The sequence below is a fragment of the Loxodonta africana genome, chromosome 8, assembly GCF_030014295.1.
Source record: "Loxodonta africana isolate mLoxAfr1 chromosome 8, mLoxAfr1.hap2, whole genome shotgun sequence".
Classification (NCBI taxonomy): Eukaryota; Metazoa; Chordata; class Mammalia; order Proboscidea; family Elephantidae; genus Loxodonta; species Loxodonta africana.
The window spans coordinates 65,723,616-65,743,465 of NC_087349.1; the positions used below are offsets into that span (position 1 = coordinate 65,723,616).

The following is a 19,850-nucleotide window of genomic DNA, read 5'->3' on the forward strand; positions in this document are numbered from 1 at the left end:
TACCTTGACATTCAGGGTAGCTGATGTTCTTTCTCTGAAATGCCCAAATTATGCCCATGGATACAGCTCTTCCATTGTTTTCAGTTTCCTTAATGTGGTTGCCTCATTTGTTAAGTCTGCAGGCCCCAAAACCATTCTGGCTTGAAAAAAGATTGCACTTTGCTATAGTTACCACCATGAGGAGAAATCCTTCCACTCTTGTAAGACTGACAGTGGGAAATGACAAATATCAAGTCAACCCTAATTTTGATTGACTGGGGCCTAAGACATATGCAGATGGAACTAGTTCTTGGGAATCTTGGAAAATTGCTGTTGTCTACCCCGATTTCTCCAAACTAATAACAGAAAATTGTGCCCCAGGAGAAAATGGGCTTGATTCAGGTGTTTGCTCAAATAGTGTCAAACCACTTCTTGGCTCTAGGTAGATATCTGATGTATTAGTGAGCATACTTTCTGAAATTTCAAAATATATTTATAAATCTTAATGTTAGAACGTTTAAGAGTAACTTTTTAGGAAGAATCCAAATCTGGGAGCTCTTCCAAAGAGTTAACATTTCTTTTTCATTAACTTAAGGGTGTGATCACCACAACTAACATACTATTATCAAACTGAAGGGCATTATTTCTGTTAGGAAATTTTAAAAAGAAATATATTTTTTTTCTCTTTTGCTGTATTTGGTCTAATCCATAGCTAAAAATGCACAGTTAATTTTTTGATTGTCTTTCAACTTCCACTGTTGCTTGGCTGATTGGTACCAGAATCAAACAGGAAAAAGAGGCCCACCACAGATTACTAACTAATTTCCTTTCACACCCACCACACATATGCATTTGGGACAACAGGAAATCATAATTAAAACAAAATCCTCTGCCACACAGTAAGTTTATTCCTAAAATAAGTTTAAAAAACAACCTGGCAACTATACTGGAAAAATTAACTGTACCATTGCTTTCTTTCCTTTAAGTAAAGTTGTGTAGATGTATGTGTATATATGCATATGAATGCCCAAGTGTCTGCTCCTGTTCTTCTGATTTCTTTACATCTCTCTGTTTTCTTTTAAGCCAAGTTTTATTATTCGTGACAGTACAGGCCAGTAGTACTGGTTGAAGCCAGGGAAGAAGAATAACACACATTCTTTCTTTAAGCATGTGGCTCTATACATTCTTCTAGATTTGCCTTATTTCCCTACTACACACTTAGGAATCCCAATCCATTCCGGTTTGAGTGATTTATGTTGATGCTTGGTGATTAACAACAAAGCTACATTGAACTCTTCCTGGAGAAACTAGGTGGATTCCAGGTTCATGACAATATTTGGACCCTGCTTACCTGTTCTTCAGTTTTACTAAGCTTGCTATTTTTAGGTGAGAACTTGTTTCAGGTATTTTTCAATTTGGTTTCCACATAGGGCCTTGAGTTCACGTACTACCTCAGCTTCCACATATGCTAGAGATCTGGGCAAGAACGTTGTCTATAGTTTCATAACAAATCCGTCCTATTGACACACAAAACCCTGAGACCTCATTAGGATAACATTCAGTTTCAGAGCTCTACTCCGTTTGCAACTGTGCCGGTCCACTGAGGCTGATTCATTTGAAAGTTTCCATAGGAACATGGTGTGAAAAAGATACAGGAGCATGGGTGAAGGACGTGATGCAATTGCAAAAAAGCAAATGTAATCTTAGACTGAATTAATTGAGTCATATCTTCTAGCATAGGAGAAGTGACAATTCAGCACTGCCCTGATTTCTACACTCTGCTGATCAGAAGATAGGTAGATGGTTGTGTGTCATCCTCAGAGCTTTGCTGTAAGAGGACCTCAGGCAAAACAGGGTACATTCAGAAGAGATTGATCAGATGGGGAAGGTATTGAAAATCAGGCACCCAAGGGATCATTGAAGGCACTGGCAATGGTTAGCCTGAATAAGACAAGACTCAGGGGGAATATAAAAACAGCCGATAAATACTCAAAAAGCTCTATTGTTTTGACTTGGTCTGTATGATCCCAGTGGGAAGATACAGAAAGTATCTTCTTGAACTTTCTTTATCCCCATTGGTAGAAAGAAAAACGCCCTATGAATTAGTGCTAAAATGGTCACCCTTTAAGAAAGGTGTTCTAGCAGAGTTTGGACCACTTCTTGGTAGAGGCAGATGAGTAACTGCACTAGGTGATTGTTAGGGTACTTCCTCACCAGGAGTTTATATGATGATAACAGTTTGGGAACCAACCTTTATAATATCAACTTTACAATATTAAAGGTTGTTTCACTGTAGTTGTGGCGAGGTATTATGGACAGTTACTCATCAAGAATAAGACTTAGACTGTCAGCTATTTGCACAGAGAAGCATCAAGTAAGTTGTGGTTTGGCCACTGATGGCTAAGCTGCCTGAAATCTAACCCAAATTACTGCTAGGTTCTGCTTATGCTAACCTTCCATTTAGTATTTAATGTGCAGCTGCAAATGATTTTAGCATACCATTTAGGATGCAGCACAGTGGGATAACCTACTAGAGTTAGGACAGAAGGTTAGAGCATCTTGGTTACGGTTCCTAAAAAAAAAAAAAAAAAAAAATGACCTTTTTCAAGGTTCTAGCCAAATGTAAGCTTCCATAATACTCCAAGTGATATGTAAAATAAATCTATAATTATCCTAGATTTTGCGGTAATATAAAAGAACCTAATTTTATCGCACTAGATTCATTGTGCTAATTTCTCCCACCAGGATCTCTGCCCAAATTAAAGAGGTTGATGGTTATTAACCATTTTTTTTATAAAGAATGTTAACAAATGTTTGGCACTGCGATTGTGATGCATTAAATCCCAAATTTAGTAACACTTTTTCCGTAGTCCTCCCCTTTTGAAGCGTGTCTTTTTCAATCACTCGTTTTCAGCTTAGAAGCCAAACTATGCAGTGGCAACTCATTGAAGTAATTCAGGTTCACCTCTCTGAGCTGTCTCTGCTCCTCCTCATTTGCTCTAGCTTTCTTCAGTTCCATCACTTTGCATCTGACTGAGCAAGGTGAAGTGTGGTCAGTATTTCCACTACTATGTGTGGCTGCCAGAGCTTTTAGAAAGAAATCAGTTTCAAACCAAAAGTGGCAAATGACCTGAGGCTTGTCTTATTGTAGGATTATGTCACTCCTTAATCCTTGTTTTAGAGGAATGTGTTTGACACTCAAATGTAAGCATTTCCACTGGATCTCTGTATGATCCTCCATGTTTATGTTTTCACAGCATCCCGTGTACTGTGTAAATGTTGTTGGGACCCAGAATGCTCATAACCTCATCACTGTCTCTACCGATGGTAAAATGTGTTCCTGGAGCCTGGACATGCTGTCAACTCCACAGGTGGGTTTGTTTTCCCCATGCACATGACAACATCCTGGTTAAAAGAGATGCCTGCCTAATGGAACATAGTTCCTAAAAGCCAAACCCTCACATCCTATGTGAGCTAAAACCAATAGATGCACTTGAAAGAGTGGGGCCTGCTTACAGCAGTCTCCTCTTGAAGCCAAAACCCATTTCCTTTACCTCAAATCATGTAATTATTGTAATACGTTAATACTTAGGTCAGTTTCAAGTGAAAATGAAATAATCCATTTTAAAGCATAGTAATTATGGAAGTTGCTGTGGTATGAATTGTACTTACCCTACTGCATTGTTAAACAAATGCAAATGAGGTTGGAGTTCAGTAGAGCAATCTCTTACAGGCACTTGCCTTGGAGAAAAGGTACCTCAGCAAAGCAGAAATCCAAGCCCTTGCTTGAATCTGTCACCTAGATAACAAACTATGTTTATGAAGAATTTGTCAAACCATCTGTTTTCCCCCTCTGGATGTTTGTTAGTATGGCTTCTGCCATTCCTTGCTCAACAAATGAGAAATCAAAAATGAAAAAGTTCCAGAGTTTCCAAACCACTACTGATTACAGTAATGGAAACCAAACAAAGGGGCAAAAGTGGAGGAAACCTTTGGAGAGGCATCTTAAATACAACATGAGAATATATGTGTGTATCCATACACACAGAGTGGTACATACCTATAGCTGTACACATAAACACACACACACACACACGTAATCGCACACTTTTTCCACATTTCTTTGTAGGAAAAAATAAAAAGACTTCACTGTCCTCCAACTAAAAAACACAGAGTTTATTGTTATAGCCTTTGACAAAAATGTGAAGAAACATCAAGAAAATTCTAAATATATCTAGAAGAAAATTCTCAACTTTACATTTCTATTCCTTTTCTTGGGTTAATGATCCTAAAATGTCTCTTACACAATTCTAGGAGACACTGAAGCTTCAAAATAAGAATCTCCCTTAAAAAAAAAGCCTCCACAAAATACAGTTCTCTTAATTTTAAGTGGAAAAACAGAGAGAGATAACTAATAAGCTGCTTACAATTCAAGTTCTTTTTTTTTTAATAATATTTATTTTGTTTTTGGTGAAGGTTTACACAGCAAGTTAGGTTCCTGTTCAGCAATTTCTACACCAATTGTTCAGTGACATGGGTTACATTCTTCACAATGCATGAGCTTTCTCATTATTTCCATTCTGGTTGTTTCGTTTAAGTTCCTGTTTTTGCTGATCTTTAACATGATACAAGCCTGGAGTTGTGTGTGGGTATTTTATGGCCTTGTCTTAACAGTCTCAGCAATGCATTGTTTCCTTTTAAAAGCATAGCAATGATAAATAGCCATAAGAGAGAACCCTCAATGTAGGAATATTTAATTGCCCGTTTTGCTGGTTAAAGAATATGTTTAGGTTAAAACCAGTCGCAGAGGTGCTATGAGGACATTTTTGTTCATTTTTTCACGCCCATAGGTACCCATCTCTAAACAAAGACTGAGAATTTCATGGAATGGCTTCTGTGGATGGCAGGGAGAAGTAGGGGCATCTGGCAGTTGCCCTGGTCCCTCCCTCTCCAAAGTGGGCAGCCAAGAGACTCACCCTCTTATATACCCAAGAGAATTGAAAGCAGACACTCAGATACTTGTACACAAATGTTCATTGCAACATTTTCCACAATAGCCAAAACGTAAAAACAACCCAAGTGTCCATCAACAGATGAATGATAAACAAAATGTGGTATATACATAAGATGGAATTTTATTCAGCCATGAAGAGCAATGAAGTCCTGATACCTGCTATACATGGATGAACCTTGAAAACATTATGTTAAGTGAAATGTCAAACACAGAAAACAAATACTATATGATCTCACTTATATGAAATATCTAGAATAGGCCAATGCACAGAGACAAAAGTGTATTAGTGGTTACCAGGGGCTCAGGGAATGGGGAGAGTTACTGCTTAAGGGATGTTTGAGATGATGAAAAGCTTTTGGAAATAAATAGTAGTGATAGTTGCACAATGAGGTGAATGAATTAACATCACTGAACCGTACACTTAAGAATGGTTAAAATGGAAAATTTTTTGTTAGGCATATATTTTACCACCATAAAATTGAAAAAAATAAAATTTAGATGTAAGAGAGAGAGACTTACCTTCTCTGCAGCTAATTTTAGTGATGGTGCAGAGCTTGCATTGTCCAGTCTCCCCCCCCGCCTTTAATAATGAGGGAAAGATTTATTTCATTTGTATCTATTAAGCTACACATTGTCTTTCATCAAACTATTAGAAACATGAAACAATTTATTATGCCATACTTGGGGTACCAAAAAAAAACCCAAACCCATTTCCAATGAGTCGATTCCGACTCATAGCGACCCTATAGGACAGAGTCAGTTTTCTATATTGTCATAGCGCCCCCTCCTTTAGCCCAGATACTGATGTGCTCACTATGTGGGCATCTCACTTACTGTCAGCATCACATGACCACGTGGTCTGTGCTGTGCAGTTGTTTGTTTGCATAAGAAAGACCAAACCCCCAAGCAACTATAATAATATGATATCCCAGAATGATTTTTTAAAATAATTTCAGGTGCACAAAATAGGCCATTTTATGTAAGTAGACCGGAATGCTCAAGGACATTCCACTAATCCCACTGCCGTCGAGTCAATTCTGACTCATAGTGACCCTAAAGGACAGAGCAGAACTGCCCCATAGAGTTTCCAAGGAGCACTTGGCAGATTTGAACTGCCGACCTTTTTGGTTAGCAGCCATAGCTCTTAACCACTACACCACCAGGGTTTCCTCAAGGACATTAGTCTTGCTTGAATACTTTTGACTGTCATAAACCTAACGGAGCAGTGTGTCTTTTAAAATACACTTGAATTCCCAGTTTAGAAAATAATTTCATAGTAAATACTCTCATTTACTGTTTTAAAGACTTGTTTAAACACAGTACTTTGCAGGTTCACAGCCTATGCTCCCAACAACTGCCGTTTGGGAAGTCTAGTCCCTGCTGAGATCTGGTTTTTATGACCTGAGTGACAACTTTCTGGTTTTAGTCCGTGGCGGACCCACACTACTGCTTTGACAAATGTGCTTCGTACATCTGCTATTAGTACATGTGTATTCTCATGAACAATTGATCTGGAAAATGTTTGTAAATACAAGGATATTGTGTGTTTTATTAAAGCCTGGGGCTGACAAGTGTAACCATTACAGCATTATCTTTTGTTTCTGCACCATTAGTTTCAAAATTCTCACCTGTCATCTCAGCCTGACTTTAGAAGCAGCAGCACACGCTGATGAAATCCAGCCGGCCTGAAACCAGAGATACACAGAAGCATGAATGTCAGGGCAGTAAAGCGTGGTTTCTGGCACAGCCAGGGTCTTTTGTAACGCTGTGTGAAAAGCAAACAGACAATTTAGCCAAATGATTTTTCCGTGCTATCTTTGGCATGGCAAGGAGTTGACAGATGGAAATGTAACCATACCGTGTTTTGGTAGGAGAGCATGGAGCTGGTGTACAATAAGTCCAAGTCTGTGGCTGTTACTGGAATGGCTTTCCCAACAGGAGACGTCAATAACTTCGTGGTTGGCAGTGAGGAGGGTACAGTCTACACGGCTTGTCGTCATGGAAGGTGATTTTCTGTTTTCTTACTGATGACATGTTCCTTGTTTCCGAAAGTCCGTTATCGAATCCTGAGTTGTAACCACTTTTCATTTGGAAGTGGCATTTCTGAAGACATGCACAGCACAACTCGAGCCTTTATTATCTTAAAGCGTACATCTGCCCTGGTCATTTTTTTCATTTCATTTCCAGTAACCATCAAGCCAACTCTGACTCATGGTGACCTCGTGTGTCAGAGTAGAACTGTGCTCCATAGGGTTTTCAATGCCTGATTTTTTGCAAGTAGGTCACCAGGCCTTTCTTCCAAGGCATCTCTGGGAACTTAAACCTCTATTGGCAGCCGAGCCCATTAACCATTTGCACCATCCAGGGGCTCCCTCCTGTCATTACCCACTTGTAAATCTTTGATGGTTCAGCCTGCCTTGAGGAAAACAGTCCAGACTTCTTAGCATACCACGTGAGACCCTAACTCTCTGGCCCTTCCCAGCCTTATCTTCTCCATATGCCTTCAGGTTCCAGCCACATGCCCATCAGGTATAACAATCCCCAAACACAGTTTATCCCACCTCACCTCCATGCTTCTGTATACTCGGTTTCTTCTGCAAAGTCTAGCCTTTCTCTCTTTTTGGTTAATTCCTCCTCATCCTTCAGGAGTTGGCATAGAGGTCACTCTGCTTTGAGGCCTTTCCTGATTCTCTTGGGGAAAAAAAACACACAAAACTTTCTTCTTTGTGGTCACGTAGAAACTTCATTCCTTTTATTCGTTCAAAGAGAACTTATCAGAAACCTACCATGTGCTAGATACCATCTTAAGGATACAGAAAGGAGTAAGACAGACATGGAGGTCATCTTCTAGTTGAGGGTGAATGATAATAAACAAGTAAATATATAGTGTAAGATGACAATGCATGCTATGGAGAAAATTAAAGTAGGATAAAGGAGATAGGAAGAATCCTGGTGGTGCAGTGGTTAAAGCACTCGGCTGCTAACCAGAAGGTCAGTGGTTCAAACCCACCAACTGCTCTGTGGGAAAAAGATGTGGCAGTCTGCTTCTATAAAGATTTACATTCTTGGAAACCTTATGAGTCAATTCTACTCAGTTCTACTCACTATGAGTCAAGATCGACTTGACGACAACAGATTTGATTTCTGGTTAAGGGAGATAGGACTGTAGGCTGTCAGATAGCTTTGATATTTTCTAATTTTTTTGTGTGTATGTTTCTATGATGGCATTAATCACATTTTATTTCAATTATTCATTCATCCGCCACTTGTCTCTTATTGAACTATTTTCACTTTATCTTTCATTCCCTATCCAATGCCTAAAGCATGTAGTAAATGAGGAGCTAAAAATGTACTTGGGGAATGAAGAAATAAATGACTCTATCCAAATACTGTAGAGAAATGCCTTAGGATCCCTCCTCCCAGTCAGGGGAATTGGAACAGTATGAGCCATACAAGCCACCATGCATTTTCCAGGGATAGGAACTCTGCCTTGACTGAGAGATTGGCAAATGGCCCCAGAAAACAGTCTTCAGGATAAGTGGAATCCAGTCATTTGCATGAGATTATAAAATGGCAGGCAAAACTTTACAGGTAGCCTCACATCTTTCGAAAGATTCACTATGTTCACCCTGCGGAATTTCTCTTTCACCTTAGTAGTTCTTGTTAAATTGATTTTTTTCATCTCTTGCACCTATCCTAGGCGATTTCATGAGGAACCACAGACTGTTCCAAGTTCACAGCCCTATGTTTTATGAGTTGTAGAAGTCACAAGCATCCATGGTTCATCTATGTGTGGTTGTTTTTTTTCCCCCTTCAAACAACATGAGTTGTGATATTCTCGCTGTTGTGGACATGGAAACAAGCAGTATTTGCCCTGTTCACATGATGGAAAGATGACTAGGAAGATAGGCCTTAGAGTTCCATGCCCAGTGCTGCTGCTTCATGAAAGCTGGCTAAAAACCATACGTTAAAGTTTCATCAAACCATAAAAAGATCTGATGACGTTATTCATTCACCCAAACATTTGCTGCATACCTACTTTGAGGGAAGCATGTTGTTTGGTCTGTGAGGCCTTCAAACATCATTTAAGTATGGCTGCTGTCACTAGGAAACTGATGGTGGGGAGAAGGTAAATGCACAAATACCTACAACACAGGTAGAATGTTATAACTGGCACAAGAGAGGTACAAGCAGTGCAGTGGGCCAACGTGGAGTCGCAAGGTTATCTCCACATTTATTAGAATCAATAAGGCATAGTTTAAGTAACTTAATCCAGGGTTTTTTTGTTTTTTTTTTTTATTACCTAGGACCTTAATTATCACTGAAGGCTATAGAGCATGTTCATAGATTTTTCTCAGATTTTTTTCTCTTTTTGTGTTTTCAGTTTCTCTAATGTGACTAACCTTTTACCTGATGACCATTTTTGTTCTGTATCTATTGTCCTTTATAAGCACAGTCAGAATATGCACTCTCAGAATATGTCAAGAAGAGTATCTGTGACAAACACCACAAACCTCTTTACAACGAGCTTGATTTTGCCTTTTGTGTTGGTTTATCTATCTGAAATAGAAGACACAGATCTTAGTAGGGTCCTAAAGTAGCAGGGATTTGGCTTTGTAGTTATTTTAAATGAGTGATGCAGGGCTATGGGGTGGGAGTGGGATTTCTTCTTTTCACCTAATATGCAGAAGGCGCGTATCCACTTCCACAAATTAAAGAAGGTCCCCATTTTGCACCCTATAAACCCTCTCGGGATGCTGCTAAGAGAAAGTGGAATCACACCAGGGGCCACTTCAAAGATCAGTTCCTCGTGTTCATTAGAACAAATTTTAATAATCACACATGGAACTGTGGTTAGCAGTTTCACTGGGCATGATTTCTGAGTGCCTGTTACACGGGATACATGCTTCAGCACTTTGCTCATGATTTCAAATTTTGCTCAGCATATTGACATTCTTTGGTGCTCTGGAATCCCAAATACTTTAATAATTTAATTCAGTTTTACTCATAATGACATAATATTTATATTCCACAATTCCTATATATTCGTCATATTTAAAGCCTCATCTAGGAGCCCTGGTGGTGCAGTGGTTATGAGCTATGGCTGCTAACCAAAAGGTCAGTAGTTTGAATCTACCCAGCTGCTCCATGAAAACCCTATGGGTAGTTCTACTCTATCTTATAGGGTTGCTGAGTCAGAATCGACATGACGGCAGTGGGTTTGGCTTGGTTTATAACCTCATGTATTTTCTAAATGTACTATCTTTGCTATATTTTCTAAGATTTTTCTAATTACATATGATTGCATGCATACTGTTATGTGATCATAGAGAGCTGGAAGTCGCAGCTTGGTTAAATAAGTTAATGATGCCTGTGGATGACTTTTAAAATGTGTATTACTCTCTCTCAATTGTGCCTTAAAAGTTTGTCTTGTCCTTTGCAATTTCGTTCAACAAATATTTATTAAGTATTTTTCATGTGATTTATAAACAATGGCCACAAAGACAAGGTCCCTGCCCTCATGGAATTTATACTTAGTGGCCCTGTAAATTTCTCTTCTGTTTTCAGTGGAGAAAACACATCATTTTCCCCATATTATATTTATGTATATTATTATGTGATGACAAGGGTTTCCACAAAGGATTATATTTTCAGGTATGTCAACCTAATTTAAAAAACTTCTTTTAAAGGATAAGTGAATATGCCTTCAAGGATATGTAGAGTTTTATAGCCAATAACCAAAAAAACCAAACCCGTTGCCGTCAAGTCAATTACGACTCATAGTGACCCTATAGCCAATAAAAAACCAAACCAAACCCACTGCCATTGACTCGATTCTGACTCATAGTGACCCTATAAGACAGGGTGGAACTGCCCCACAGAGTTTCCAAGGAGTGCCTGGCAGATTAGAACTGACAACCGTTTGGTCAGCAGCCATAGCACTTAACCACTATGCCACCAGGGTTTCCATAGCCAATAGACTAAAAGAAGTTAAAATAGAACGTGTGCAACGTGTCTTCACAAGAATAGAATGGTCTTTTTATCAATATGGAAGTTTCTGATATCTAAGTATTTATGTTTCCCATCAAAATAGCTGCATCAGCAATGATGGGATTTGAGGAACTTCTGAAAAAGGATAAAATAATAAAATTTGACATTAAATTCTGATGATTAAGAAGATTGTATTGTCCTTTTACTCCCCTTTTTCCTTCTCATAAACTTTACTGGTTTTCAAACACCAAAAATACTCTAGCACTTTTGCAGTTTCTTTCATCTAAAGAGAACTCAAAATGGTTTCATTTTTGGTGGTGTTGGTTCTTGTAAATTATGGAAAAGTAGTCATGCAGAGAAGCCCTGGTGGCACAGTAGTTAAGAGCTCGGCCGCTAACCAAAAGGTTTGGCAGTTCAAATCTACCGCTCACTGGAAACACTATGGGGCAGTTCTACTCTGTCCTATAGGATTGATATGAGTCGAAACTGACGCAACGGCACCTAACAACAGTCATACAGAGATGAGTTTGTTTTTTTAAAGGAATTACTGTTTTGCAAAGGTCACTGAAATTCTGCTCCCTGGTGGTTTTCATGCAGCAAAGCAGGCATTGGTGAGATCTTCGAGGGTCACCAAGGACCAGTGACGGGGATTAACTGCCACATGGCAGTGGGCCCAATTGATTTTTCACACCTGTTTGTCACGTCATCATTCGACTGGACCGTCAAACTGTGGACCACAAAGGTAAGAATGCCTTGATTGAAATTCTCAGGTATTTGATAGGGGGAGAGGATGTTTTCTCTTCCCTGGGGGTACTTGTAGGCAGTGGTTACACCTGAATCCTCTTCCAGATAACTTGGCACTGGGAATTCATACAACCTATTGGTGAATCTGTTCTGCCCTAGAGCTAGTTAAGGCTAACTTTTGTAGTTTATTTTATTTTTAAATATTAAGTAAATAATACTTGAAGCCATTCTAATTGCAAAAATTTCAAAAGATTCAAATAATGGTAAAGCTGAAGTCCTCCTTCACCAGTAATAAACCTGCCCACCCGGGGGCCTAACTATGGAAGACAGTGCCTAGGGCAATTGGTATTAAATTGCTGAATGATCTCTCATAGCTGGCCAGTAGAAACTGCTAATTGGCACCGGGCCTTAAGTGGCACCAGGGCATAAGTGCTCCCTGCCACCGCCCCCCCCATTAAGCCTCTGGACCCTCCAGTCCTCTTTGCAGCCCACCATCCCAGTCTTCTCCCCAGGGGTAACCTCTACTATCAGTTTAGTGTAGCTCTTCCAGACCATTGTAGCATCTGTACACATACGTGTATGGAAATACATAAGCCTTTGAAGGTTTTAAGCTGATAAATGGCACTGTAATATTTATCTTTTTAGAAGGCCATTCTGAACATGGTGAACATAATTAATGTCACTGACTTGTATTCGTAAAAAAGGTTTGAAATGGCAAATGTTCTGTTACATATATTTTTGCCACAATAAAATAAATCAGGTTTTACAGAAGGTCATTCTGACCTTGGTTGGGAGCAAGAGGAAAAAGAAAGACTACCTAGAAGGAAGCTGCAGTAATCTAGAGGAGAAGTCATGGTGGCTAAGACCAGTAGTTTGGGGTGAAGAGAAGTGGATTTGAGAACCACTTAAGAGGTAAAAGCCACAGAAGCTGGCAATTGATTTGATACAAGGGAAGTGAGGGAGGGAGTCAGAGAAGAGAACCCCAGCTTCTGACTGGGGTGACTGATGATGTGTGGTAGCATTCACCGCAATGGAGAACACCAAAGGAGGGGCATGTCTGGGAAGAAGCTTTGCATAAGTTAGTTTAAAGCAACTGTGGGGTTCAAAGGAGCCCTAGTGGTGCAGTGATTAAGTGCTCAGCTGCTAATCAAAAGGTTGGCATTTCAAACCCACCGTCTTCTCCACTGGTGAAAGATGTGACAATCTGCTTCCATAAGGATTACAGCCTTGAAAACCCCCTGGGGCAGTTCTGCTCTGTCCTAGAGGGTTGCTATGAGTCAGAATCGACTCAACGGCAATGGGTTTTGGTGGGGCACAATTCAAGATCTTCTTTAGGCTGTTTGATATGTGGGGCAGAAATGCAAGATAGAGCTCTGGGCTGGGGATAGGCATTTAGTAGTAGTCAGAATTGTTGTTGTTAGGTGCCGTCGAGTCGGTTCTGACTCATAGCGACCCTATGCACAACAGAATGAAACACTGCCCGGTCCTGCGCCATCCTTACAATCGTTGTTATGCTTGAGCTCATTGTTGCAGCCACTGTGTCAATCCACCTCGTTGAGGGTCTTCCCCTTTTCTGTTGACCCTGTACTCTGCCAGGCATGATGTCCTTCTCCAGGGACTGATCCTTCCTGACAACATGTCCAAAGTATGTAAGATGCAGTCTCGCCATCCTTGCCTCTAAGGAGCATTCTGGCCACACTTCTTCCAGGACAGATTTGTTCATTCTTTTGGCAGTCCATGGTATATTCAGTATTCTTCACCAACACCACAATTCAAAGGCATCAACTCTTCTTCGGTCTTCCTTATTCACTGTCCAGCTTTCACATGCATATGATGTGATTGAAAATACCATGGCTTGGGTCAGGCGCACCTTAGTCTTCAGGGTGACATCTTCGCTCTTCAACACTTTGAAGAGGTCCTTTGCAGCAGATTTGCCCAATGCAATGCGTCTTTTGATTTCTTGACTGCTGCTTCCATGGCTGTTGATTATGGATCCAAGTAAAATGAAATCCTTGACAACTTCAATCTTTTCTCCATTTATCATGATGTTGCTCATTGGTCCAGTTGTGAGGATTTTTGTTTTCTTTATGTTGAGGTGTAATCCGTACTGAAGGCTGTGGTCTTTGATCTTCATTAGTAAGTGCTTCAAGTCCTCTTCACTTTCAGCAAGCAAGGTTGTGTCATCTGCATAACACAGGTTGTTAATGAGCCTTCCTTCAATCCTGATGCCCCGTTCTTCTTCATATAGTCCAGCTTCTCGGATTATTTGTTCAGAATACAGGTTAAATCGGTATGGTGAAAGAATACAGCCCTGACGCACACCTTTCCTGACTTTAAACCAATCAGTATCCCCTTGTTCTGTCCGAACAACTGCCTCTTGGTCTATGTAAAGGTTCCTCATGAGTACAATTAAGTGTTCTGGAATTCCCATTCTTCGCAGCATTATCCATAGTTTGTTATGATTCACACAGTCGAATGCCTTTGCATAGTCAATAAAACACAGGTAAACATCCTTCTGGTATTTTCTGCTTTCAGGCAGGATCCATCTGACATCAGCAATGATATCCCTGGTTCCACATCCTCTTCTGAAACTGGCCTGAATTTCTGGCAGTTCCCTGTCGAATAGTCAGAATAGCAATAATAATAATAATTAAAAACTCTGTTGAGTCAAAGGGGTGGAATTTTAAAGAAAACTTAAGACAAAAGCCAGAGGAAGAGGAGTATTTAGGAAATAAACAGGAGAAATGTGGTTAAAAAGGAACACCCTGAGAAGCAGGAGAAAAATTAGAGCTTGTATGTGGCATCATGGGCATCAGTGGAGAAGACAGAGTCAAGAGGACAGAACTGACTTTTAACTATGTGAAAGGATGCACAACCTCACTTACTGGAGAAATTCAAAGTAAAACTAAGTTAAAAAACCTATTTTCAACTATCAGATTGGTAAAAATCCAGCAGTTTGACAACATACTGTGACAAGGCTGAAAGAAACTAGCCACTCGTACATTACTGCTGGTAAAGCAAAATGGTACAACACTGTGAAGGAGAATCTGGCAATATCTAAAAATAATGCATGTGTATTTCCCATTTCTAGGAATCTATGCCAAAAATACACCAGCAAAAAATAAGAAAAATTGCTAAAGGGGTTCTGAGTTTCTGTTTGGGGTGATGTAAAATTTTGGGAAATGGATAGTGGTGAAGATAGCCCAACATGGTGAAGGTAATTATTGTCACTGAATTATACACTTAAAAATGGTTAAAATGACAAAGTTTTTATTGTGTTTATTTTACCACAATAAAATTAAAAAATTAATATTAAAAAATAGAGGAACAAGGATATTCATTCTGAGGCTATTTGAATAGCAAAAGACTGGAAACAACCCAATACTCCATCAATAGGGCACTGAGTAAATAAAATGTGGTATATCCACACCAGAGAATACTAGTCAGATGTAGAAAGCAATGAAGAAGACTTCTACATACTATTATGGAGTGAACTTTAGGATATATTTTCGAATGAGAAAGACAAGGTAAAGAAAACTATACATAGTATGCTGTCATTCTTTAGTATTACACTTATATGTTTTTTAAAAGTTGGAATGATAAACCACACACATACACAAAAATTACATACAGGCTGAGAAATTACTAGGCTGAAAGAAACAGATGTAAAAGCCAGACTTATCTGAGTATACCCTGTTTGTACATCTGATGTTGAAATCATGTATGCATTACACATTTATGAAACAAAACAAAATAAGAAAGCATTCATAAAAAATTTAAAGTAACATGAAACAAATCAATCTTACTGTGGATCAAACTTGTGGCAAAACCTCACAGTAAGGAATGATTTTAAGTGACCTTAAAATATTGCATTTTGACTATATGTTCCTAGAGAGATACATATTTTAAGGACAAAAAGAACTACCAAAAAAAAAAAAAAACCTTAAACAGCTTCTAGCACCTGTATCGCTGGTGCTCCAATTGTTACTGTTCTTCTGAGGCTGTTGTTTGTATCTCAAGATAAATCACGTGACTAATGCAGGTGTCATTGAGAAGTGAGATTATGAGCGTTGTTGAAAGGAGATTCAGATGTGTAAAGTTAAGTAAAAACCCTGTATGTAACAATTCTAAAATTGAGTTGAAAGTAAGTATTCAATGTATGTTATTTTTAAATGTAAAAGAATACTTATTCACAGCTCTTTCTACCAAAAAGACCTAGAAACAAGGACCAATCCAGTAGCACTAATACTCCTAGTATCCAGAAAGGGGTATCTAAATACCAGTCCCACTAAAAGAAACCAGGGGTCCTTGGAGAAATGACTGATTCCAGATCTGTGCAAGAGATGTACAAAATGAGCCTGAAACAGCTCATCATAACAGAAAACAAGGAAGCTACCAAACCCTATAAGGGTCTTAGGAAAGGACTCGGGAACCAACTTGAGTAAGTTTCTGTTGGCCAAAAATCATCGTTCATTCATCATTGTTATCATCATAATCCTGAGGTGCCATCAAGTCAGTTCTGACTCATAGCAACCCTACATACAACAGAAGGAAGCACTGCCCAGTCCTGCACCATGCCCACAGTCATTGCTATGTTTGAGCCCGTTGTTGCTGCCACTGTGTCAATCCATCTCGTTGAGGGTCATCTTCTTTTTCGCTGACCCTCTATTTTATCAAACATGATGTCCTTCTCCAGGGACTGGTCCCTCCAGATAACATGTCCAAAGTATGTGAGATGAAGTCTCACCATTCTTGCTTCTAAGGAGCATTCTGGCTATACTTCTTCCAGGACAGGTTGGTTCATTCTTCTGGCCTTCCATGGTATATTCAGCATTTTTCACCAATACCATAATTCAAAGATACCAATTCTTCTTTGTACTTCCTTATCCATTGTCCAGCTTTCACTTGCTTATTCCTCAAGGTGACATCTTTGCTTTTTAACACTTGAAAGAGTTCTTTTGCAGCAGATTTGCCCAAGGCAATAAATACATCGTTTGATTTCTTGACTGCTGCTTCCGTGGGCATTGATTGTGGATCCAAGTAAAACGAAGTCCTTGACAACTTCAGTCTTTTCTCCATGTATTACTTATTGGTCCAGTTGTGAGAATTTTTGTTTTCTTTATGTTGAGGTATACTACATACATCAATAAGTGCTTTAAGTCCTTTTCACTTTCAACAAGCAAGGTTGTGTCATCTGCATATTGCAGGTTGTTAATTAATCTTCCTCCAATCATGGTGCCTTGTTCTTCATATAGTCCAGCTTCTCAGATTATTTGTTCAGCATACAGACTGAATAAGTATGGTGAAAGAACACAAACCTGATACACAACTTTTCTGATTTTAAACCATTCAGCATCCCATGGTTCTGTTCAAACGATTGCCTCTTGGTCTATGTATAAGTTCCACATGAGCACAATTAAGTGTTCTATAATTCCCATTCTTTGCAATGTTACCCATAATTTGTTAGATCATCAACAAGGATAATAAATTTACAAATTCACAATGATAATGGAAAAAATAACAACAACAAATTTCCTTATTGGTCATCCTTGGAGAATACTAGAAAACCAACTCATTATTTTGAGAAGTAGTAAATAAAGGAAAGAATCAAATGTTTCTTCTGCCTTTTCTATACGATTTGTACCTCAGAGTTACAAAATAGTTGATATGGGGAAGTTTTTCTAACATAGGAAGAAGAAATAATAGAATTTGAATATTACTTTTTTACAGACCTCCAATGATCAAGGCAATGATTATCAGTGGCTGATAACATAAAAGTAGAAACAGCCTCTATATGGAAGTATACAGTACCGCCTATGAACTAGCCTTACCTCCCAAATCGGATGTGAATCTTAACAATTCTCCCAGCCTCTGAACCAGAGTAATAGGAGGAAAAGATGCCAAATGTTAAATAGCACTACGGGATGCAATCGGCAAAACCCAGACTGTGGGAAAATCTGTAGGACAATTGACCTTGTTTCTGCAACAACAACCTTTTTTTTTTTTCCCCCAAGAGAAAATAAGAGATGGAGGTGGAAACTATAAATAAAAACAAATCAAAATTTAAAAAAATCAAGATATTTCAACCAATCTCAAAATATGGATCTTCTGTATGTCCTGATTCAAACAAACACCCAGTTAAAAAGACTTTTAACACTATCAGAGAAATGTGAATACTGACTGGCTATTTCATGATATTTATGAATTATTAACTTTTAGTTGTGATAATGATATGTGATAATTTAAGTACACTTACGTTTAGAGATATATACTGAAATATTTACAGAAGAAATCATATGCTGTCAGAGATTTGCTTCAAAATAATCAGTTGAGAGGGAAGAGTTTGTAGAGATAGATGAGTAAGATTGGCCATATACTGATGATTATCAAAGCTGGTTCATGGATTTTATTCTGTTTCTGGATATACTTGAATTTTTCTAGAATAAATTTTTTTTTAAAAAGAACTAAAAAAGAGGAGGGAGTAATCAACAATGACAAATACTTTAGGGAAGTAATACCAGAAGTAGAATATGTCCATTGTATTTAGCAGCTAGCAAGTCACTGGTGCCCATGGCATGTATAGTTCCATTGCAATTGAGGGTGGGACACAAAATACAATGGGTTAAGGAGTAAGTGGAAAGAGGGGAAGCACAGAAGAAAAATCAGAAGTTTGGGAAGGAAGAGAGGCAGATGCAGGCATTCCTTCCTTCCTTCCTTCCTTCCTCCCTCCCTTCCTCCCTTCCTCCCTTCCTTGTTTTATAAAGATCGTAGATACCCTTGAATGTGTTGCTGTTGTGGAAGAACCAGTAAGGAATGAGGGTTTCCTGATACGATTACTATCCTACTTATTCTGGCCGGGGATTTGTACATGAATATATTTGAAACCACAAATTAATCCATGATCATTTGTGGTGAAGCGCTGGCAACAAAGGTTACCCTTGAAACTCTTGACAACATTGTCTTCTTGTCTGAATCTGAACAAGCATAAAATTTTAAGGAAATGGTAGCAAAATCTCTTAGAATTACTAATCGCTTCTGTAAGAGCGTGACTGCAAACAATCTTTTTTATCTGGATAAAAAGGACAAAGTGAAAAAAAATGTTTTGAAATTACTGAAATCAAAGCTTTTGGGTTTGCTTTTTTCTTTTTTTTTGGCTTGTTTTTTCATTTCAGTCTTATTGACAATAAGAATTTTAGGGAGGGATACGATCAGGAAAGAGAGAAAATCTGTAGTTATTTTAATCACTTCTGACAATAGCAGTTACCGTAATAATATTTATTTTTAAATTCATTGGGTAACTTGGAGTCATTTTATCATTTAAACAAAGGCAGAGAAAGTTATGATACATTTTCACTTGGTAATTAGGTTAGGGATACCCTCATGCTTCAGAGTGCAAATTAAATAACATAAGGACGAATTCTCCAAATTACAGAAAGAGTTGATGCTAAGAAACAAGACTTTGAACTATTCAGAAATCAAATGAAAACAGAGACTTCAATGCAACGCTTTGTTCGTAGGAATAAGTACAGCTCGAAAGGAAAACCAAAAACAATTTCATAGACAAACCAAACAACAGAAAAATTTGGCAACACTGATGTACACTCTATTGACCAGGGATTCACGTTTTAAACACAAAGATAAAATATTAGGAAAGAAAATTTGTATTCCAGGAGAGAATGTTATGCTGGAATTAGCACAGGGAGGGAAATGAATCTAATCTTGAAGGCTGTAGCAAAGTCCATATTCATTCACTTTATAAAAGTAACATGATTGCTGGAGAGAAAATAGCACTTCACAGACTTTTAGAAAGAGAGAAGCTATGATTTTAAATATCAGGACTAAGAAATAGAACTTACACAGGATTTTAGAAATATTATAGTTAAATGAAAATATATTTGAAGAGATTGCAATTATTGTCAATTCTCTTTGTGATTTGAAAAAAAAATTAGTATTGCCATTAACTTTATAGGTGCTTTCATTTAAATTTTCCATAAGGATTGGACAAGTTTTTTTTTTTTTTTTTTTAACTGGGAAAAGCTAAAAGAAGAATATAGCACTGCGTATTTTGGGTGTGAATTTTAAACAATCCCCAAAAGAATGGTTTAGTTCAACCAAATAGCCA

At 38.4% G+C, this 19,850-nt stretch overlaps 1 protein-coding gene across 1 annotated transcript in view; it reads left to right on the forward strand.

The window, feature by feature from the left end:
* The window catches only part of DYNC1I1 (dynein cytoplasmic 1 intermediate chain 1), a 130,833-nt gene that overhangs the window by 60,866 nt on the left and 50,117 nt on the right, over positions 1-19,850 (forward strand). Inside the window, exons 7-9 of the mRNA XM_064290407.1 lie at positions 3,237-3,350; positions 6,865-6,998; positions 11,582-11,726. Of these exons, the coding sequence (XP_064146477.1) occupies positions 3,237-3,350; positions 6,865-6,998; positions 11,582-11,726 (393 nt within the window). The remainder of the gene's footprint in view (positions 1-3,236; positions 3,351-6,864; positions 6,999-11,581; positions 11,727-19,850) is intronic.